Source organism: Varroa jacobsoni, unplaced genomic scaffold (genome assembly GCF_002532875.2).
Source record: "Varroa jacobsoni isolate VJ856 unplaced genomic scaffold, vjacob_1.0 scaffold_1150, whole genome shotgun sequence".
In the NCBI taxonomy this organism is placed as follows: domain Eukaryota; kingdom Metazoa; phylum Arthropoda; class Arachnida; order Mesostigmata; family Varroidae; genus Varroa; species Varroa jacobsoni.
This window is the reverse complement of record NW_019214052.1, coordinates 187,177-211,537: the sequence shown is the minus strand read 5'-3', so window position 1 is coordinate 211,537 and position 24,361 is coordinate 187,177. Positions and strand designations below refer to the sequence as shown.

The following is a 24,361-nucleotide window of genomic DNA, read 5'->3' as shown; positions in this document are numbered from 1 at the left end:
AGTGGGTCGTTGTCTCTGTTTAAGCATCGGGCAATTCATCTTTCGACTTCTTTCGAGTTTAGGAAAGGATTAAAGTGGATAGCCAAATCGCAGAAGAAAAGTACGGGGTGCACGATACTAGCGACCGAAAAGTCTAGGCTAACTCTTCAGTTGATTGGTAGACGTGCGTAGGAAACACTTTTTCGTCGATTGGACGCAATGTACGTTTCTGCGAGTAATTTGGGTTCAAATGCTATAATTGTCATCAATGATATTCCAAGAAAATTTGCTCATTAGTGCCCTTGTTATACGATACTGGGGCAACCCATTTGATGACAGGAACAGTTGGATAGTCTTGTGTGAATATCTAGCATACCCTAGCGAGGGTAAAGCATTTCTAAAACGTTTAAAGTACAAGTACAGATTAGATTCATGAAATAAATCTGAATCAGGCCGATGAGTTTAAACTCCACCTTTTTTCCTTGACCTTTCTTGCACCTGTTGAGTGGACGTGCGATATGAGAAATGTGTGCTTTTTAAGCTTAGTCAAAAAATATTGGGCAGTGACGTATGTATATCGGTGGGGCATTTACTGGGATGCAGAGAGAATAAACGTAAACCTGTAGTATTTTTACGCGCCATATAAGTGTTCAAAATGTTGTAATAGACTATACATTTCAACGCAATATTGTATGTTTATAGCCTATATTTCGGCGACTTACCATGGTTATACAGTGTTTCGTGTTCAACGTGGAGATAGTAAGTAGCCAAAAGGCATAAAAAACGCTTAATGTCCTTACAGGTTAGGAAACTAATGTTCCCATAGCACGTTGAACGATGCTTGCTTTACTTATTACTTTTTATATTAACATTACATATAGAAGCCGAAAAGTGTATTAAAATAAAACTGATTAATTACTTTTTACATTGAATATCAACATAATATAAAATTTTAGCAGCTTCCCTTTCTCAAAAGTTGTTTGCTTGTGCTCAAGTATAACTTTTTAATCACAGACGTTAAAGTCGACCCGGGACATCTATGTAGAGAAGACGCCAGAGTTCAGAGGACCGTTAAGAGCACGGTCGCTGAGTTAGACGAAGATATCTTTGACGCTGCTTCTTGAAGGAAAATGGCCGTCAGACGACCAGGAGATTGATCTAAAGAATGTACTGCGGCTATACGGCGATCACTAAGCATTTTTATTCGATGGGATTTATTCGAAAGGTTAGAATGTGACATTTAAAAAAATGCCAACACCGATTCAACTATGAACTATTATCCCTTAAAAATGGTTCTCTCCCAAAAAAGGAACCAGCAAGACTGACCGGAGCGGAAGTACATGGTTTACAATATGCCATCTTGGGGCTTATCAAACAGGTGTGGTCAGCCCTTTCGTGTGTACAAACCTCGCTGGTTACGACACAAACGTTCGCGTTGTTTCGGTGCTTCGATCTCGCAAAAAACAAATAACAACGGGCTGAAAATGCTATTTTTTTTGCCTCCTGCCATGGTCATCTTTGGGATGTAAACAGGCGTGTAATTCCATCCATCGCCTAACGTAACAGCAGAGACAAATCGATTTTGAACAGCCACGCTTGAATAGCATTAGATGACTCTTTGAAGAAGGAATCAGTTGAAGAAACATATGAACGTATCATGACGCCGCCTCACGAGGCTGAAGCCTTCTGTAGAATGGTCGAATAATTTCTCTGGAAATTTAGTTCAGGATGACAAGCTACAATAGGGCTATGGTACAACTAAACAGCGTATTGACTAGGCTTGCTTCGCTTTATTTATTATCAAGTTCTCATTCCTACTATCGACGAATCTTTTCTAACTATCTATATACAGTAGTTGTAAGATAAATATTCACAGTTAGCGATGAGCTCACTAACTTTTCATCCTCTTTAGTATCTGTTCTGACGATGAATAATACAAAAGTCATTTCTAAAATTTGTAATCGAAACTATTATTTAGTTAAAAGCACCAGCTGGCGCTCCTCGATATCCGCCGTTGGTCCCGCCACCAAGGGCTGACTTTACTCCGATAACATCAAATCCACTTCCTTCGAGATCTTTTCCGTAACCTCCGCCATAACCTAAGTTTCCGCCGTAACCATGACCCCCAATCAGGCCCAGTCCCTTATTATAGCCACTCGCGTAACCACTGCCATAACCACCTCCGAAGCTTCCATCATACCCTCCTTGGTAACCGACGTCATGCTTAAGTCCTTCATATCCATGACCAGCCAGTCCAATTCCCTCATGGATGGGTTTGAAGGGGACGGGCAAATGATCATGGTGATGGTGATGACTGTGGATGTGAACTTGGCCGTAGTCTTTCCTAGAGGTAAAAAATAGAAAAAAATACATATAATCTAGTATAACGGCTAGAATATAAACAATTAAGCAAAAAATCGATACTGTATTCGATTACAAGAAGCAATTAAAGCCGAGAATTACGCAATTTGGTAAGGGCGCAACGTAGAAAGTTCTGTTTATTATTTATTCGCGGGATTGAGGCCATGCGAATGTAACAATAGCCATAAATATCCAGTAAACGGAACACAGCTACAGTGGCCTGTCGGATTTCTATTGGAAATAACAGAGCAATTCAGCCAGTAAATAAAGCTCATCTGCGGAAAGCTTCAAGTTAGACTGGGTAACACAGTCTAGCAGATCTATTCTAGAATATGTTCTTAATAATATATTACTCACTGGAGATCTTCTCCACGGCCGCTATAGCCTCCAAAGCCACCATGTGTTTTATGAAGATGAGAAGCTACCGCGGCTCCGGTAAGGAAACCTCCAGCGAACCCCGTCGCACCAGCTGCACCGGCGACTAATCCTGTATACTCAAACGTTCGATTAGATATTTTGAGTATATGATCTTTCGAAAGCCCATTCGCAAGACGTAACTACCTACAATAATAAAACGTTCTGAGTAAACAAAAGCGTGTCATCATTCATCTGTATAATAAATTAAATATCAGTTAAATAAATTGATTACAATTTTAAATGGCACTTGTTCCTTTGGAAGGAAATTTGCTCAAGAGCGTGCCCATTTGGTGGTTAGGCATAAATCACATCTGACGTAACTACGCGTTGAGGTAACTTCCAGACATTCATTTAGGTATATGATTACTCATAATAAAATGCAGCTCTCTAGTATACTTACCGCCCGTAGCTAGCTTTTTCTTAATGATCTTGCCGGTAGCCTCGACGTACTGATTGGTTCCCATGGCCAGGAGGAGCATAAAAGCGCCTGATTTTAACACTTGCATGACGCCTCTGTCGTCGCCGACGGTAACTATCTGATTTTTTTGTCTAATTAAACAAAGTCTTACTTTGCACTAGGGGTTCTGGCCCGACAAAACTTGTTTATATCGACGAGTCGACCTTGGACCGTGTCGGTTTTCTTTCTCCCACTGACCAGAAAGCGCGTGGGATTTCCCAGTCAAGCTATTGACTCAACGGGCACTACCCCGCATAGCATTACCGCAGGTGTAAAATACTGTCTGTATCAATGGAAGGGCCATTCAGCCAATGGAAACGCGTCAAAACATGCAGAAAATTGGTTATTTACTTATTTTATTAGATTTAATACCTAGTTATCTATTTGAATCAAAGCAGACAGGACTGAGAGAAGAACTATGTAAATATACTAATTAAAGTAAAGCGGCCATAAAAAAAAACCAGAGGAAGCATCCTAGGCAATGCTAGACCTCACGATTTCTGACATATATATTGGCCATTGTGGATTCGGCAGGTGATCAATTTTCTTTGAAGTGGCACATAATAACTGAATTGACTTGTGATGCTCACATAAATAATGCATAGGTCGACAAAAATTTACCGAGAAATTTTACACGCTTGGTAATAATGGATTAAAGTAACGAACGTTCAATACAAAATAGATATGCTTTTTTCACCAGAGACTCGAGGCCTTATCAGATAACGGTCGTCCGGTTCTAGCTTTTTTCAACTAAACGTCACGCAACACATGGACAAAACCGTGATATAATGTTCACTGGCTGTTTTTTGCGTTGATGGTCGTATAATTCTATGAAGGGGTTGCCAACAATCACCAAAGAATAGAAAGCCAAATAAAGATAACAATTGTAATGCACAAGTACAGAAGCAATCGCACGATTGTACAATATGCATCAGTTATCGGTATTGACTGAGATAATAATAATTTTATCTATATTTTTATAACTGGATCTTTCGAACATTCACGGAGTTGATTGAATTTTAAAGCGACGCCGATATTTAAAGTGAACCTGCATCAGGTTTTTATTGGCACAGACCGTATCAAGCTGCACCTTTGAACTTCGGCGGCATCTGCCTGCCGCTATTAACGTTAAAGCTTTTTTTGAAGCTTACGCACGAATAGTTCGACCACTGCTCCCAGTGTGCCTGCCTTCCGTTAAGGCCTTCGATAAGACGAAGTGAAAAGGCCCACAGCATAAAGATCTGTAGCAACGATTAAATAGGCAGGATGTGTTGTTACTGTTGTTGTGTTCCGTAGCTAACATTGCCATTGTTCTCGACGTCGTAGTCAGTCAGGGGCCTGGACGTATACTAAATGCAGATAAACGTACTTGCGTGTCAATTGTCGGCAACATTGGCTGAACAGACATTCATGATTGATAGAATCCTATTAGGTCGCGTTGTATCATCATATTTTGATTTGTTGTCAAGCAAAACAGGAGATTCGTGGTGACAGGTGTGCCTATCCGTTGGAGACTGTCAAACAATGGATGCTTTAAAGCATAGCCCACTAGGCAAAGAGGCAGGGTTATTTAGTTTGTAGCAGCAAATGCCCGTTCGCCACTATGAAGCCAATGTTGCTAGACATTAACTTTTTTTTTGTAAATAACACATGGAAAACTCACTAAGGCGTCATCAGTGTGCCCCGGCACCATTGTTAACTTTTATTTCATGTAAGCCGATATATATATATGCACCTGTGAAGCACACGAACTACGGAGAGAGTAGAGTCTCAGTCGGTGCAAGCAAAACCGCCTTCGTAAGGTATAGGTCAGTATGCCTGTAGGGCCTGCAGCTCATAAAAAATAGACGTCGTTACAGCATATTCTATTGTACTAGCTGAGGTTCTAATTTCGAAGGTTTCGAAAAGTTTTAAAGAACGTACAATGAGAATCCGTTTGGGGTTAAAGAACTTCACAATATGACATCTGTCGATCTTTCGTAACAAACAACTTATATTAGCGTATAGTAGTACATCACTGAGCTTTAGCTGGAGCCATTTTATAGATAGCATGGAAACAGAATAATTCGTGTCCATATACGATTTTCTCAAATATAATGCCTACAACACTTGAACTTCCCGTTCAACTTGACGTTAATTTAACCTGAGCCTTCAGAAACCCTTAGAAAAAACGTATCGGCAAAATCATTAGCGGGTCATAGTAAGACTGATCATAAATTTCATTACTATTTTTAGAGGAAACAGACAAAGAAGTCAGCATATCCCTCTGTAAGTACTTCTAATTAATTTAATGATAGTTTTGAGAATTTCTTGTTTTGACACGTATCAAGAGTTTATTGGTTTTAAACAGTTGCGCCGTATTTCAAATATTCCTTCGTGGCATCTTCGTTGGGCTTTTCTCCAGTCAGGCCCAGCGTCCGATCTCTGTTTCAACTCCCTTTTAATTAAGGACCCGACCAAGCAACCGACTAAAAGCGGCCAGAAGGCCAGGGCAAATCACGCCGTACACGGCTTAGGGAGGACTGCTCTGGCGAGTGGCGTCCATGCAGCCATTGCACTGCTCCGGCCGCCGCTGTTCCTGTAGCACCGGCAAATTCTGCTTCTGCATGTTGTTTTTTAGTCCAATTAAACTCGTACGGCGCTGTGTCGCTTCTTTGTCCGCTTCGGTAAATGCTGCTGCCTTCTATTCTGGCTTCTTTGTTTCGCTACTCTGCCTGATTCTCGTCAACCGACTCCCAAACCTCACCGATCGAAAGACACAGACCGAATGAATGCTGACCGGGGCTGTCCCCTCAGTGAGTTCTTACTCTACAATCCTTGGGCTTGGGGCCGTAGCCTGTGGTCTAGATTTTCACTAGCGTGGAACACGCACGGCAAACACACGCAAAGCTATTGTGCCTCGGTCGCCGTTTCGGTTTGTGTAAGAACGCAAACTGGCTGTCGGCACGGGACAGTCGTTGCCGCCATCGCAGTCGCCGCTTCCGCTATTCTAATTTAAATAACTCCGGTTTCTTGTACAGTTGGATACGCACACAAACATGCAAACTTGCAGAGCCGTTGCAAGTCGCTGGTGATGCTAGCGTACCGAAACGTACGCTCAATGCGCGCACCCGACGTCGTACATGAGTCTTGACGCGTTTGACGCACCTACTGCGAACGCGGGAAGGGAAACGAGAAACGCAACACAGAGAATGTGCGCTGAAGAAGAGGCGTGATAAAGAGCAGCTTTGGAACAGCTCGGCTGAGTAACATAGAGGTGTTACGAAGACTAGTACTGCACATATTCGCTGTCAACTCGTGACAGGGCCTGCTACGGCCGTAACGTGTGCGACTTCAGATGGCGTTCTCAAGTTCCCATTCTCGCTACCTAGTGTTACTAGTGCGACCTCTATCAGCCGTCCGCGTTGCCCACACTGCTTTCTTCGCTCTTTCTTTTTCTTATACTCCCCTTTCCAGCGAAACTGGCTACGCTCTAACCTTTTAGGTTTCGCAGCCTTACTAAACCGCTTCCATCGTGAATGCCCCTTCATTTTGGCAGACAACTAACAGGACGGAGAATTTAATTTCAGAAAGTGCTGACTTGACTCAGGCCAGCATAAGCTGGGCCAAGTCGAGCTATGCCGAGCTATAGCAAAAGAAGAGCCAGATCGTTGCAGCCTGATCTAGCAACAAAACGAGAAAGACAAAATGGCACGTGTCGTCCGATTTTCGCGCGGTCCCTCTCTCACGATTTCTGTGTCGCTTTTTCTTCCTGTCCTTTGCTCGCTGCCCATTTCCTCCGTCGCTTCCTTGCTTTCATGAGCATGGTGAATGTAAGCCGCCGCGCGGTTCATGTCTGGCAACAGCTGTGCGTCTACTCGGGCAGTAACTTGCTTTGGCTTGGGTAGGAGAGGCTATGTTGAAAGCCAGAAGCACATTCGGCAACAAGCCACTAGGGGACCGAATTTTAAAGTTAGCAAAATCTGCCACATTCGAACTTTCGTGCGCTCTCGCTCTCTCCCTCCCTCCGTCTCAAGTTCGCTTCTTATCATTAGCCAAATATATGAACACCAGATCTCAACCAAATTGCTGATCATGTTCAACACAAGATCATCTGAAGTTTCCCTGACATATATATATATTCCCTGCCTTTAACATTGGGTTAAGCTTATTAGTGCACATTGAAATTGATTTCACGACCATAAATAAAATACACATATTGAAAGAGATAGAGATAAATACAACAGGAGATACCGAGGTGATAAAATGAGTCTTAAAAATAAACGAAATCTTTTACGAAACTTCATTAACGTATCTATCGGTCCTAAATTAAATTCATGTTAACTCAGGCAAAGAACAGCAGAAACTCTCCAAAGATAATCTGATAGTTGTCTCATCCAATAGGTACTTCAACGTAGCTGATGTTATTTTATACCCTAAAAAACTTTTGTATAGATAAACGTTTATAGTCTTGCAAATGACCCTAACTATTTTAAATATTTTTGGTCAGTAGTGTTGCTACGATGCATGGTTAGCGGTCATGAATTAGGAAATACTACATTTGAGTTTTATTATTAATAATAACGCAAATGTCATTGAAAATTGTCGAGCGCGAATCGTGAGTAAGTAGTCCTTAGGTTACTCTATTTTCTTCCGCCTTAATACGACCAGGGGCATTTGGCTAATATACTAATATTGATGACTGCGCAACGATGAAGATGAAACGATTCCGTCAAAGTGTCTGGAACGAAATCTCATGAAAGGTAGACAAACAGGTCCGCCATAAATAGGTGTAAATGAACAAGTGCAGGACTACATAGAACAGCCTGGCCGGTATATTCAATTTTAGATGTAAACTAACAGCAGTCCGTGAGGCGAAAACCCATGCATAAGCGAATAGATCAGACTAAACTCATTGGAATCAACTGATACTCATCATATTAGCAAACTGTCTCCAACGGCGTGCATACAAAAGCGAAAACAGGCAGAACTTCTGCAACATTCTGCCTGGTTCAACTTAGACAGTCAGAATAGTGGAACTAGCAGTTGCAATACGAGGTTTTTCCTAGCCTGCACAGTATCTCACACACGAAATGCACCAGCTGTCAGACTGTTTCCTACCATATTTCCTAAGTCATAGACAAGCTAAATTTAGAAAGTTCTCTCTGGAAAAACAAACTTTTACAAGGTGTACAAATTCTGTGTATCTACATGCTTTTATAGGCGTTTGCTATTTTCTTTCTTGTGGCAAGGTTCTATCTTGCCTGTTTCATAGATTCACTCACACAGGAAAACAATTTCAGGTTGCGAGACACTATTATGTTAGTATGTATCATTTTAGGTAGGATCTTTTATCCTATTGCCGATGGTGAGCGGGCTTATATTTAATATAGAGGTAGCCTATCTGCTTTCCATAGCAATCATGATTCCTAATCGGAATAAAAATGAATTCTCCCGGTGCTGACGGGATATTCTCGTCATTCCTCTGCTCGTTCGTATCGGTTTACTTAGCTCATTGTGTTCCAGATTTCAATGCTGAAAAATAGCCTCTTTTTCAAAGCACGCTGTTTAATCAAGCGCAAAGAGCTTGATCAGCGTTCTAAGAACAAAAATCATCTCACAGAGAGTCACCAACTGTGGTGCTTCGACTTGGCAGGACAGTATTGTGTACGTAAAGGGCATTCATTACGGAGATGAAATAAGTCTTCGCCCTGTTGTATGTCTACCCCGATGATAGTGTAATACATTGTACTCTAGTTCAATAGCTACTGTCCACTACGAAATCGTCGTTGGTCACGGCCAATTTCATCTGAATGAGAATCAGGTTTCCTATGATTTCTATTAAAGAAGCGATGAATTTAGATAGCGGTTTTCTTTTTCTATAGTATCAAGTGATATGAAGCACCCGCTTTACGTAGTTAGACCCTTCTATTTCTCGATGCGTTATACCAAACACGTGCGGGAACAGAACGTAGGCATCGGCCGTAACTGATGCTTTCCGCCAGGTCGACTCTCCTCTACGGATGCGGGCTTTAACAACGATGGTGAGCTAACCACTACAATATAGCTCAAGCGCAAGCGGCACAAATTACAGAAGCTCACATTCACATTGATTAGGTGTTAACATTTTATATAATCAAAACACAGTATGGCCATGCATTTAAGCTTTAGGCTGAGTTGTCCTATTTTAGATTTATCTAAAACGCAGATGGTTATCATTATAGTATTATCGTATTTAGTTGAATTCATCGATCATCTGAGTGCGGAAACTGTACCACAGCTATAGTTGGCCTATTTTTCATTAAACGCACAGACAATTATTACCACTTTAGAGCCACTGTACAGAATCTGTGCCCGGGTCCGATCTGCTTAGCGTGAATACGACTGTACATGAATGCTGTTACCGTTGACGTAGATAAAATAACGTAGTTTTAATTACTTTTTATATTAGCATAGTTTTTCATACGTATGTTATTTGTTTGATGTAATTAATTACATTTGAAAGGTTTCTTTCTTCGTGTACATGCTATGCCAACGCTTTTGCCTAACCTATTTATGGGAAAGGTTTCACAAACTTATTGCCCACTATGTTACACGTTCTGTTCAAAGAGAAGCTTGAGGTTTTTCAATTTCAGGGTACGTATCTTTCGAATTTCCTTAATATCTTCGAGAACCTTAGCAAATATATCGGGAAAATTCGCTAAAAATGAGACAAATGCTTTGCTTGTCGCCGCTAGATGCACCTCGAGGATGTACTTTTTCCGTCGCCGCCTGGCCAGTTTGCTTCTTCGTTCGCCCGACAGTTGTCTGACGCATCTGGCTAGGTCTGTTTAAAAGCAAGCATATTACGTCATCGCCTACAGCGAAAGTATATAGGCGTCTTTAAGTGTTCATGCACTCGATTTGTTCTTAGACTCAACACGATAGCAGTCCTTATGCCGGTCCTGGGGAAGCTTCTGCTACTGACGGCAATGTTGTCAGAACCTATAGCGACGGCAACAGAACTCATTCTAGCGTAGACAGAAATAGTGGCCTAGCTGTGAGTGACTAAGGCGCATGTTGTTGACGTCGATCCCTTCGGATTTGTTGAGTTGATACAGATGGGTTGAGGACAGTTAGCGTCTATGACACGTGAGACAAGTGCAGCCGTCATTTCCTGTACACATATTCTGTCTATTTTTCGATCGAAGATGCCCCGCACATGCTGTTTGAAATATATTGTCCGTTTGAAATCATAAATTAGAACGCTTTTTCATGTTCTCGAATAACATACGCCAGGGAAGGAGTCAAGGAAGAAAGTGTCGCAGAAAAGTGAGCACGTGTTCCGCAGACCAAAGACGATCAGCTGGTTGAGTTTCATTACTCTGTTGCTGAGTTCCTGTACTGTGGCCCATATCGTGACATGCTTGCAAAGAAGCTACGGCTTACACGTGAGAGAGTTCGGCTTTTTTTCCTATCAAACACCTAATACTGGTATGGGGATGCGAGGAGAAACGAAATTATTTATGTGGATAGCCTTCGCATCAAGTACGGAGTCTTGAAACGAGCAAAAAAGTTGAAAGCTATATTTTGAAGGTATACTCTTCATGAAGAAAAATCTCTGTGGTAGTAAGTCTGAAAGCGTAGCAAATAGTGACTACTTCTCCACCCCCGGAGAATTACTCGATTGTTTGAAGACAAAAACAGCGTACGATGCATATCACTAAAATTGACATTTGTTTCGTTATACTGCTATATTTTGCTCGTAATTAGCGTCTCTTAGCAATCCTAGTATGTTTATACTAAGGGTAAGTGTGCAGCGAAGTGTTCTAGGATGTTTACTTCGACTTAAATCAGTCACCCAAAATTCTTAGAGTCTTCCGAGACATATATTTGGTAGGTGTGTTTTTTGACATCAGACTTTTCGCACGAATGTCAAAGATATACACTTGCGTATACACAACAGCTGTCGCTGGCTCAATCGTAGCTGCTTGCAATTCAGATTCAGATATTACGTTTTTTCGGGGTATAGCACTGATGTTAACGGAAAGTACTGTTACATTCTCTCGGTAAGATAGATATGATTTTACTTCTTCTAATTAATAATTATTATAATTACTTACTTACGAAAACTGTAGCATATGTTGATAATCACGTATGAGTCTTTTAAGTGAAGTGGAAAACATTCAACTTGACCGATGTAGCAACATATATACTGATAAATTCGAAGAGCTCCGGTTTTTGGCCAGCATTACAGTTTACTGCGTAATACTTATTTGTTATATTTCCTATTTCGATTTAATACTTCCCTTTTTTTTTTTTTCCATATGCTTGATTGCGTAATATTCTTTTCACTTTCGTTGAAACTGATTATTCTAGCAGTAACTCACTTAAAACAAAACTTTAGTGGCGTTTACAGAATCATAACACAAAATAATAATTATACTTAGTAATAATATTCATTTAATTATCTCGATATTAGTATCACTGTTGTTCTAATCCACTGAATTTATTTTAAAATGAATTGCCACAAAACGTAATGATGTAGCTTTGGTGCTGTACTTTCGCCGGCGCCATCTAAGTTCTCATGTGAACAAATTATTATTTTCAGCCTATCTAAAAAAAAAAATCAAGAAAAAAACACGTTACGATTTTGGCGTTGATTAAAAAGTTGCATAAGGCCGGAATAACTATATCCAGAAGCATTAATAATGTCGGCCACAGAATTCAATGAACTTAACTAAAAAGCACTATTAATTATGCACACTTATTAGAATAGTCCATGAATATTTCAAATGTTACCGATGAGCCTCCGCTAATTAGACAACTGTTTCTGTCAATATTCATTATCTACTCTAGTAACGGTCGTCAATGACAAAAATCTGACCTCGAATCATAGAGATAACTAGCTCTAGGCTATTTAAGTCACAGATAATCGAACTAATTAAATACTGCTCCAAGTGCAGAAGCCAAGGGTTCCAGTTGTATAACAGAAGTAAAAAATGTATTTTAAGATGAGGAACCAGGATGATATGGCAAGGTTTCTTTGAGCAGTCTACCAGATATAAACTATCCGCAGTATTCAGATTACAGAGATGAAGTTGAGGAACTAGCATACGACTGACAATCTAACTCATTTGCTTTTAGGTAAGTTCAGGAACTTATCTAGCTAGAAACGATATTCCACTTGTTTTTTATAATTTTCACTGGATCACGCTTACGATGAAGGCTTCAATGACACCAACTAGCCGGGCCTTAATTTGTCTTTACTTTAACTTTGCATAGGTATCCTTTGTTGGCAAAGAGTTGAAAAGAGGTTGCAGCAGAATAGTAAATGGAGATCTAGTTAATTATTTTCTAGGCAGCGTACGATCTGAAGTTTACGTAAGCAAACTGTAATTTGAAGTTGTTTCCCCGGCATGCATATTTGGCAAAAGATCGTTAGGAACTTCTGGTTGCAATGAAATAGTACTGTAGATACATTTAAACAAACTGCCAGAAATCTACCTTGGGACAATCAAGTACACAATAGGAAGATTTCTGCAGTTGCATCCGTGGTATTATTCCAACGTCATATCAGTCTGCTTTTAGATCTGTTTAAATTACAGAGTCATTGTGTTTTAGGTCGCGTGGTTATAACTCAATAACTTGTTGCCAGTATTAACCTTCCATCGGTCGAGGTACCTGTGAAACTTTTTCCTCATGTAAACACTGTTGATGACTGGTGCAGTGGCCGAGCTCACTGAGCTTATGTATATATCATTGGTCTTATATAGTGGTTGCGCTAAAAATGTTTGATACAATAAGCTGCTTTGTACAGGGGGTCTTTATATTTGCTTATCATTGTAAGACTTGGTCGGACTCGAGAACTGGGTATATACTTAATCTAGCCTTGCCCACTGTTCACAAATTCAGTAAAAAGAAGTAATTTTCGAATTAAAAATAACTAAATAACTTCCTAACAGTTCCTAACTAAGAGGAAATGCATGTTAAGGCTAGTGCTTGTTCTCCAATTAATGGAAAAAAATGCATAATTTTTTCACTGGCTGAGACCTGCTACACACAACACAGAAAACGATGATAAACTGCCTAAAACTGTATCAGACCACTTTGAAAAATTGATCCTAATAGGTCTAGTGCTGCTGAATGTAAAGTTCAATCTCTAGATAGATCTAGGTAGATCTAACACTAAATGTAAACAATATTTTTACGAATTGTGATTTTTAAGCCCGTGGTGACTGTTGATGTGCACCTTTCTACGTTCTCCAAGATACCAACAAGTAAACCCTGTGCAGCAGACGAAAGTTGTCAAACGAACATTTGCTCTCTATTTCTTGAAGCTACCCTAAGACTGCACTCCGTTCAGAGTAAATCGTTTTTACCCAGTCATTGTTGCCCGATAATTTTCTATTCCCCAAATTATTGGTAACGCATAGAAATTACACGTGTGTTTTCCAAGGAGGAGGTAGCTAGATCACTTTCTGTTAATGAAAAAAAAAAAGGCTTAACATAATTAAAACCAGGAGATGTCATCTATTTTCTATCTGATTCCTAAATGCAATGAAGATTATCCTCCGCAATAAAGTAATAAATAAGTTACAATAAAATGCCACCGTAATACTATTGCAGGGTCTCAATGGTATGGTTGGCCAGAGACGCTGTTGAATACTTACTCCCTTGCAGTAACGTTTTAACACAGACAATCATAATAGGAAAAAACCATATATTTCTAATAAAGCTCAACTCAAGCAAAGTTTCTTAATGTTTTCCATGCAATGTTAGCGGTTCCTCATGGAGCCGACAGTCGCAATGACCATTTATAAAGTATAGGGATAAACGATGCGTTTCAGTAGCCTATACAATATATACAAATCAACATATTTAGGAAATTAATAAAAACAGACATCAGATCATCACGTTTTCCGCATGACGTTGATTTTCACACAAATACAGGCTTATTAGTATTTGGGTAGTAATTGGATAAATGCAATTGTTCCCGAGTACCTTTCGATAATATTTTTTCGGATTATGCAAATTCAGTTATTTCAAAATATGATTCTTATTTCGTACGAAATATACCACAGATTTTCCACAATACGATAATAGTGCAATTGAATTGGATTGTTACTATACGGTAAAAAATGTAAAGACAAGGTTTCAGGTGAAACACTTATCTGTCGTAACGATATTTCGACTTGCATATGAGCAAAACTTATAAGTTCTCGGCATAAATGCTAGCCAGTGAAACTACTGAAGGAACTTTAGCTAAATTTCTTGTCTTACATATACCCGACCCCCTAACACGAAGTAAGGCATAGAACATATTCAACCTATGTTAAACTCAACGTGTTCAGTAACAGTTGAAAGCAGTACTAGCCGCAAAACCTGAAACCTTACCAGTACATGGGGTTCACGAAATGTGTCCTTCTATTTGTATATTGCTATCACAACATTTGTTTAGGTGTTCTTGGTTTGAATTTATTTAATTTAGACCATTGGAATTTGCTAACTTCAAGTAATTTACATACAATACTTGGCTACAAGCTATCTACTTGCAACCAATAAAAAGTGCGAACTTACTTCGACGATCAGAATTCACAATAAAAACGTTTTCTTCACGACTGAGTTAACGTTTCATATTTCTTATACTGCAAGGATTTCACCTAGATTGATCGTATGTTTGCCTACTTTGCTCACTGGCGAACTTTACCATTGAAAATAGATTACATGTATGCTTCTGTCAGCGCAATAAAAATTATTAGCAAATTATTCGAAATGATACTTTTCACGTACGATTTTTACGGTCCACACAGGATTTTTTTTTGTAATTAAACAGAGTAGCACTATAAACCATTTGTGGTCGGCTCGGTCGTTAAAGGCTAGAGCAGTAATTATAGGCCTCGTAATCACCATAGCAGTGACAGAAACAAGCACATTAACAATCGTATCTCGATACCCGAATCTGAAAATGATATTACGGTACAAGCGTTTTTGAAGCTTGAATGACCAAAAAAAAATTCAACGATTGCCAATTTCAGTACGCGTCGTATATAAAAGAAAAGCGTATATACTAATAGACCATATATATCTCAACGATTACTATTACTAGTAGTGACCGTTATTACAAATAATGAGTTGATTAAAACAACTTATTAAGACACAGAGCGTTAGGCACTTATATAAACAAGAGATGTTATTGATTACAAAATACACGGTATGTGTGCGTATGTAAATGCATAATCTCTAATCCAGAAACATCTACTGGATCAAACCACTGAAGCTGAAACCAGGAGGCCAGAAACTGAATTGAGCAAATAGACTTTCTTTTAATAAACAAGCTGAACAGATCTTCATTCGCCTAATTTGTTAATGTCTGTTGTCTACTTGCTAAATTACCTGTGTTTTCTTTGTATACATACTCTGTATTTAGAACCCTAATTAGCACTCGAATAGTACACTGGTCATGCAACTAAATGTAATAAACTTTTGATATATTTTTTTTAATATAAGAGCTACTGTTTATCTGTGGCGGTACTTATTAGCAATAGGACTCGTGCTATTACCTTTTTTGAAAGTTCAAATCTCTAACTTAGCTGCTTGATTTATCAACTCCTAGGTGTAAGTAGTTCGCACGTAGGAAACTGTGGTACAGTACATATTGATAAGGTTCGTATAAAACTACTATCGTTTATTTTCATTAATTTTCCAAATCTAATTCCATTTAATGCTCTATACTAAAACATTATATTATATCAAAGCGTTGTTTACTGCCTCCGTCATCCCAGATTCAGCTTTTGCCAAGCAGAGTACTGTCAGAATACCGATCGGTGAAGGGCCTTACTCGATTCTGTATCGTTACTGCCACACGGATAGTATCAATGAGTTTAGGATTTCAGTATGATTGAAAACATTTTATGATACTTAGCTTTTCGTGTGTTCTTGTCTCTTATTACCTATAGCTTCTACCGATAATAAAGGTTCGATCATATCTATCTTTTCTAATTTTACTAACGAATACTAATAAGCTGAATAATGTATTACCTTACTTTCAACTGCATGAAATATGAAGCAGACTATAAAATGACATTGGTAGTGCTACTTCATCAATTTATCTCTGTCATAATAGAAGTTTAATTTCTTGTTAACTGGATTTTTCTTTTGTTTTTTTTTGGCTATACATAATTTAGAATGAAAGTTATATACTATTGTTCAAGAGCTTAAGCAACCTTATTAACCAACATTTAAGGCTGCAAAAAGTGCATATAGTGCAATTTGATTTAATTTTTTGCTCTCTAAATACAGACCAAGATGGCAACTTTCTTGTCAAGACGGGGAACAAGGAGAGATATTTTTGCAAGCAGCAAACTTCTCTTGTTTTCGTCTCCATCGGAGCGTGCAAGCCCCTGAGCGTCCTGTCACGTGCACCTTGTACTCAGCTTACGTCTCCTAACAACAATACGAGATCGATTTCCTTTGGCATCATACTTTTAGTGTGGTCAAGCGTACGGACCGTTTCAAAATGTATCTGCATGTAGCTTCAGGGCCTTTGCTAGCCATTGTAGACTAACACACTAACCATTCGACCGTTATACTGCGCCACGTTATTAGCATCGTGCTCAAAAGAAATTTTGAACTCTTTCTGAAAAGCGTTACCATCTTGCATTTTTCAATACAAGATACTTTTTGGCAATGAGCATAAATATCGAAGGCATAACGACTTTCACGAATCAACCAGTTTCACACGTTACGAAGCATACAAATGGTACGCAAAACATGAGGCGAAGGTAATTAGGAATGATCCGAATGGTTTAAAACGACTGACATCTCGCTGCGTTGTGTAAAGCTAACAGGTAGTCTGCTTTTTAGAATACGTAGTAAACGAAAACGTGATAAAAATATAGACATGCCGACATAGGTCAAACGAAGTTTTACTGTTCGAAAGATTAAATCTTACATTTTTTGTTAAATCAACGTACGCTAAGAGTATGTCTGTTTCAGTTATTGGAATCAGCTCTGACAACAGAACTTAATACTGGCAATATCATCCAAAACAGAATCATTTGCAGGTTTTGCTTCAATTTACTGATGATTATTTAGGGACATTGGAATGAAAAGAAGTGTGGAATATATAATTTTTATGTCGGCATCATAGAAGGACAATGAGTTTTCGTAATATGTATCTGCTAGGTACGCATTACAATAATATACGATAAAATAAAATTAATTATTTAAAACAGTATGTGCAGAAAACTGCAGGTCGTTTTAAAAAAATAAAGGCTTGAATATCTTTACGTGAATGAAATAACGACTTCTCTCGGAAGCTTTCGACAGAACGATCCGTAATTGTATTGTACAGCAGTATAGAATAATGAGCACTGTTCTTACTTGCAAAATTCTCTAATAAGGTGAGTCGTTCCTAAAAATAGGTTTGATTTTCAAGTATCCCGATCATGTATTGAAACATCAGCCTCGAACCATAGTATACTTGACATGAAAACAGTTATATATAAATAGGTCCGTGGTTAGTTACCCTCACATGAGTATTATTCTATCATTTAGCCAGGGAATAGACTTTCCGCCAAAAAAACGTCTACGCGCCCTACAGACTAATCGTGTTGTCAGCAGTATGCGGTGTGACCATCACAGGAGGGCTGCAGGGCCGATTGGAAGCACCACACTAATAAACTACATTTTAGCCTAAACACCGTTAAAAAAATGGTATGCTTCGATAAATTTCGTAACGAGTAAGTAATTCTGCTCCCCTAATCAAATACACCTGAATAAATCATTCAAGCCTGTAGCTTAAAAATTTTTGTACTTTATTAGCATAACTAACAAGACCATTTAGCTTATCAGCCAATCGCTGCCTAAAAGTACGTGTGCGAACAGATTTTTTCGCAGTTACTCCAAGTAAAAAGTGTGTCGAAAATTAATAGGTCTATAGCTTAAGCAACTGAATTAACTGATATTGTAGATGCCAAGTCGAACCGTAATGGAGCACAGTCAAGGCGAGAATAATTAGCTTATACATAGAGCAACAATAGTTAGGATAGTTATGAGTAAACTACTATTGGGCCGCGGCTATACGTAACGTCAATAGAAAAGAAAAGCATGGCACACTCGTTAGTCTCGAAGCTGTACAGCGAAATATACGGATTTTCAACTCACGTAGCACCTTGACGCAACGCATTGTCCCTTATCGCCCTTTTTTCACACGCGTTACCTGATCGATAAAAAAGACTGTCAGCTGTTTGAACAAAAACACTTTTGAAGCAAGTAATGCACACCGGACGATTGCGTTACGGGCGCATAAAATTAGAGTTAGATGAAGAGTAAATATTACGAGTAGCCAATAGATTAAGCATACGCCATTGTAGAGGAGGGAAACCACGCGTACTGAAGTGCATGAGAGAAAATTTTCGAGAGGCTACAACAGACAGTTGTATTTGGAAAACGGTTCGCTATATTTCAAATGTCACGCTAGTTATCTTTCAACATGGCAATACAGTATGCATGAATCTCGCAATAAAATTGATAAATTGAACAAAACGCTTGCATGTATTCACTACATACATTTTGCATAAATCAGGCAGCTGATGAATATGTATGAGTTGATACAGGAGATATAGGCTTATTCTGAAGTGCTCTATAAATTTTTTGAAAAACGGTCAAATCTTAGATGCTGCTGCAACTGATGACAAAACTCAAAAACCCGTTAACGATATTCAAAAGTACTCCAGCACGAAAGTCAGTCACATATTAGAAATCAACGTTAGTTTTATATTATTCCGATATACCAAAAGTGTAATGAAAACTAAAGTCTAAAATGAAGTGTTATGCATCTAAATGACAAAAGCATTATGTTGTTGATCAGACTATGTTGATCAGATGAGGGCAAATAACAAATGAACTTACTGAATCGTCAATAAGTTATTCTGTTCTTCTACGTTGTCAATAATGTTTATCGTAGTTAGTAGAAAACTCATAATTGGATTCGTATAATTAGTTGCTCTTCTTAATTCACCCTAAAGCGAATGAACAGTTGTTTAAATGGTGCAGATGTTAGCAAAGGCAGTCTTATTTCTTTTGGTTCGTTGATAACGGCTGAAGTTTCTTCTCAAAAGTTAAGCCATTTATATTGCACAACTTCGCTCAGTCTCACACAGCGACAACTACGGTGTCATAATGCAAGGGTTGGAGATTTTCTGTCAGGAATCACGCTAGCCAGACATTGTTCCCACAGATTATTTTTTCAAAATATCGACAACAACTTAATCGGTTGTATCAGTAAAATGTTCAAATTACATTATTACGTTATTATTATTACGAAATTCTCGTCTCGTTGCGTGAACTTCTACAGTAATGTAACTAAACGACTTAACTAAATGACGAAAAAAAACAGCAGGTCATAGATAGTGACGGTGCATTCTCTGCTTGAATACAACGTAACTATGCCGATAAAAAAAGATATGAAAAGTGACAATTTACTATTACATATTTGAGCGACCCAATATATTTGCATCTGTACCGCTAGTAGTGCGTCGGCAACCCAAAGAACTGGTTAAATGAAAAATGCACTAAACTGTAAGGCGGTTTGGTCTCTGCTGGAGCGTTTGTCAATTAGTCTCGAAGCTGCATGTCTCGGCTACGTGCGACGCGAGTAATTGGATCAGGTCTCAGAAACAGCAGCAGGTATTTATGGCCGGTTGCGTAAGTGCCTGTTGCTCGTGGACTTTTGTTGAGTTCTGCACAATAATGGCTGAAAACTGCTGTGGGCAACGAGGTGATGTGGTATAAATTCAGGACTTGGAAACGGGTTCTTGTAACGAGTCGAGAAAAAACGCAACGCTGTTAAGAACCTCGCAATTCCAGGCCAAAGTCGTGCCCATACTTGTCACTCTCTCCGGATACGCAGAACGGATTCAAAGAATCATAACAGACACTCAAGTGCTGCTCGGTGTGAAAGTTGCTGAAATCTAATTAGGGTGTCGAAAATGTGTACTTCTTGCAACTATAATGTGCCGGATATGTGGGGGTGTCTTCTCCGATGCTCGTGTGTACTATGTTTTCTGTGAACCTTTAAGATCAAGATCCAGTCTGACTGCAAAAGTGCGTGGTGAAAAAAGTTCTACTTAAGACAAACCTGCCAGTTTTCAACAACTTCTTCCAGCTAGAACTCGTGAAATAACTACACTACGATGTTGCTGTCTGGCAAAGACTAGATTCGAATAAATTAAGCGCATCATCATTATTTGCCTGCTTACCACTCTGATAGTTCATTTGAGGTAAAATAATATCAATTGCGATCAGGATACCAATAATTCTAATTATAGACACACACATTTTCATGAAGCTATGTCAACTCCGTCAGCAAACGAAAAGAGAGAGAGCGAGACAAAGAGAGAGAAAGATTACGTGGTATGCTATGGCTAGGGATCCTTGGTTTCTTCGTCGCAGAACACAGAATTGCTGCTTCTCGCCGAAAGTCGGCGTAGAAGTTAAGCCGGATGGATTTACTTAAGATTAGTCACCACAGATAGCCTCCGTCAGTGCACAACACAAAACGACGGGCAACATAAAAAGATAAATAGATATGTAACTAAATAAATTGCCCGGGTATAGTAACAACGACGACAACTCGTATTTGTTGTTGATGCTGTCGTTGTTGTCGCTGCTCCTGTCGAATGCTTATGTCTAGATGCGTTCCACGGATGTATACGTAAAAGTCTACGTTGTCGATAGACGACCCAAGGAAAACTATCGCGACGGTCGGTGAGCGTTTGTATTTTTAGCCAGGTGTTAGACAAGGGAGCGGCAGTACCCTAGTCAACGAGTCGAATCATTCGTTAACCTCAAGTAGAAACGATTTTTACGTACGGGCGTATGTCCGGTGGAATGTTAGGGTGTGTGAGGAGTTTGTATGAAGGTTCGTGAGCGTATGAGCTTGCGCTTCAGGCCTTTCAGCAAATGCCGCAAATTAATCGCGGGAGTTTTGTTAGTGAGCAGTCATTTTTAGTGTTTGGATGGGTGTTTCAGCTCGAGTAGTAGCTGTGCCATTTTGGGGTTCTATGACTGCGCTGGTGTTCTTTCCATGGCCCAGTCCGGTTCGCTGTCTTAGTATTGTTTCTTTTTATTCTATAAATTAGAAGAAAGCTGCACGCAGTGTGGCAGACGCAATTAGTTTGCAGATTTATCTGCTGCAGCAGAAAAATACCTGGCAGGTGGCTCACTTTTAAGTAAGTGTCAGGTTCAATTACTGTTAGAACTTCACTAATCGTATCTTGCAATAATGTAATCATTATGTCAGGGGTGGAAAAATCAGCCGGCTTGGAAGCACGAGAAAATAAATTCGGAGAGTGATAACCAGATGGTTGCCCGACTCGCCGTGAATACGATGTCATCATACTGTAGTAAAATTTTTAACGCGGCAATAATTTTGCTGCAATAACGCGACTCATTGAAGGATGTATCATCTATACCTAATGGATTACAAGTTGTGACCGTACTTTTTTGCGTACGAAGTCTATTCTGCTGCTGTCAAAGCAATGGAATTAAACTGGACCTTTACCTTTTCCATAATTGCAGTCTTGATTGTTGTTATTGGCATCAACAGCGGTAATAGCAAGTGAAACGACACGTGAAGACAGCCAAAGAATCGAATCTCAGCCAAGTAGTTCCTGTGTACTATCGATTTAATGTCATATGCCTCCAGAATACATGTCGATTTAATTTCTAAGCGCTCGATATGTATGGCTCGAACTATATAGCTGATCGAATGGGAACAGAAGCCAAGGGTCGCTGTTTCAAGTTCCCTGACAAAGAGATGCGCACACATGCACGAAAATGGCGTCACACGAAGAACGAAGTAAATATCCCAGTACAAGTCAACACCTTCCGAAGAGTAATCCGAAATTCAACGGCGTCGATAGGATTTCTTGTGCGCGAACTGTACTCTGCCGTCACCTCACCCAATGACCTGGTGGTCACCGATTTCTTCACAGGGAGATACTAACTTTACCAAACAGCAGGGCTTTCGGAAACCAGTAAGAATTTTAGAATGTAGAGATAAACCGTCCACTTGATCAAAGTAGTCTTAAGGCCTCTTCCGTACCTCGTATTATTAGCCTAGCTCAAAACTACAAATCGGCCCTCCGTGAGAATAATCCACTAGTGAACAACTCAGATCATTCACGCACAGATTGTTCTCCAGCTGGCTGTTATAAACGTGAAACGCTAAAATGGTTGGTAGTGTTAACAGCGATATGGTTTCTTTCGATTTTGGACAGTCCAATACTGCGTCCTAGCGCTAATATCAAGTCCGCCATCATCGCCTATCATGCGTCCTTCTCCTAGTACTGCTAGAAGAACACAAAGGCAAATTGCGAATCCGCCGTAATTTGCTTTATGACTCGAAAGTACGTTAACGTCCAATACGATCAAATTATTTATTGAATTGAACGCCAGAATAATATGCCGTTCGTCCTTGAGCCGCGTCGATGACTGCTACAACCGCGTACCGTGTGGGTAAGTAAAGCGGCGTAAAGTTTAACACCAAATATTTATTTTGCCCGTGGACGTTTGACAGACGCAAGCGACACTGACGCGCATGCTACGTTATCGCAGCAGGTGTGTTATTTCTCTGCGCGATGTCACTCTAATAGGCCCGTACCACGATCGTACTAAAAAACACACATATTTAACCGAATCAAGATGACCAATCAGATTCATCGTTATTTCCTTTACCTGATGAGAAGGCCAAGCGGGCGGCTGCTGCAACGGAAGTTCATTATGTGAGTAAGGAACTCTATTTACTTCTTTTATTTTATCCATTTGAAGGACAGATTGAATGAACACGCGTATTTGCTTAGAACGCGTGCCGCCGTCACTAGGTTACGTTTCTAAATAATACCGCCTGAGTCTGTTATGGAAGAGAAATGGTACTGCAGTGTATATATTAGTGTAAGAAAATACATATTTCTTTTACACTTTATATCTTTTTTACTATATATATATATATATATATATACGCCTCTGACCCCTCCGCCGACGCAAGGAAAGCAACATGTTGTGACTATAGCGCAACATTATTTATTGCTTATGCAGTAAAACATGGAAGTACTCATTTATCTTTCTAAAAAAATATTTCTATCAGAACAGAAAAAGAAACGTTAGCTGGTAGTTATCACCAATTCCCTTGGTCAATTATAATAGAATGGATACGTATATTTTTTAGTGGTGAAGTTAATTGTGAAACACATTTGCCGTAAAGGTCACACCTTATAATGTTTTTACGACGGCTATAATTCTACGTTTTAACATCAAAACATTAGTATCAAAATGCCTTGTAGTGCAGTAACACTATGATGCCTCTATTACAAACGTTTTACAGCAGTGAAATTTTTATTCCCCAGCGATAATTTACATATGTTCTGTTACTTCGGAGATGTCTAGTCTCTATACTTCTGAAGCTGGAATTACATGCTGTTACTGCGCATAACTGTTATCTTCTACCTACCTGAATAAAGCTACGTTTGTTACCGATTTTTGCTCCCCCTTTTCTTCTATCGACGGTGAAAATTCTGCTGTTCCTGCATACGTTATCGACACAAGTACGACAGTTTACTATACCGTAGGTATTTTATTCGTCATTTCGTATAATTTCAACTTTCTCTTGCGTAAAAATCTCCATTGTGTCACACACAAGATGGACTTAAGCCCTAGATAACGTTCGTAATGTCAATTTATCAGTTTCAATAATTAGTAGGGTTGCTTATAAAGTGGAACTGAATAGGAAGCCTACTATGAGCAGTTGATATCAACATAAGTCACGTCTTTGATATGCTTTGCAAGCGCTTGATCACGTATTATTTTCGAAAGATTGTATCTCTTTATATCTCTTCTTTAAATCCAACGTATCGTTCGAACAGGCTGTAATATCATTGAGATGTGCTGGGCCATGCAATATTTATCTTTTCTTCATCCTGTTTTTCTTAAATCTATATAGCGATAGTTTTTTTTTTATCAATTCACCGATTCGACGGGACATACTAAAGACACTCCATCAAACCGATCAGTCGAATCTTGCTATGTAAAAGCTGTAAATCACTCGAAATAGTCCGTTCATTTTAAACAGGGATGTTCGTTTTTTAAGGAGTCCAATGCATCCTAGCTAGCTAACTGCCTTACTAC

General features: G+C 39.3%; 1 protein-coding gene across 3 annotated transcripts; it reads right to left on the bottom strand.

Moving 5' to 3' along the window:
* Positions 1-1,747: 1,747 nt before the first annotated feature.
* On the bottom strand, positions 1,748-22,584 carry LOC111267123 (uncharacterized). Of its 3 annotated transcripts, none has more exons than XM_022845140.2 (5): positions 21,741-22,584; positions 18,341-18,395; positions 3,158-3,497; positions 2,698-2,827; positions 1,748-2,323 (listed from the first exon to the last, which is right to left on the bottom strand). In XM_022845140.2, exons 3-5 carry the CDS (start codon positions 3,261-3,263, stop codon positions 1,954-1,956), a joined length of 606 nt encoding a protein of 201 aa, XP_022700875.1. In that variant the 5' UTR covers positions 3,264-3,497; positions 18,341-18,395; positions 21,741-22,584; the 3' UTR covers positions 1,748-1,953. The 3 variants fall into 3 exon arrangements, with proteins under 3 accessions (XP_022700875.1, XP_022700876.1, XP_022700874.1); XM_022845141.2 differs by having other exon boundaries at positions 3,158-3,493; XM_022845139.2 differs by lacking the exon at positions 18,341-18,395.
* Positions 22,585-24,361: the final 1,777 nt, after the last annotated feature.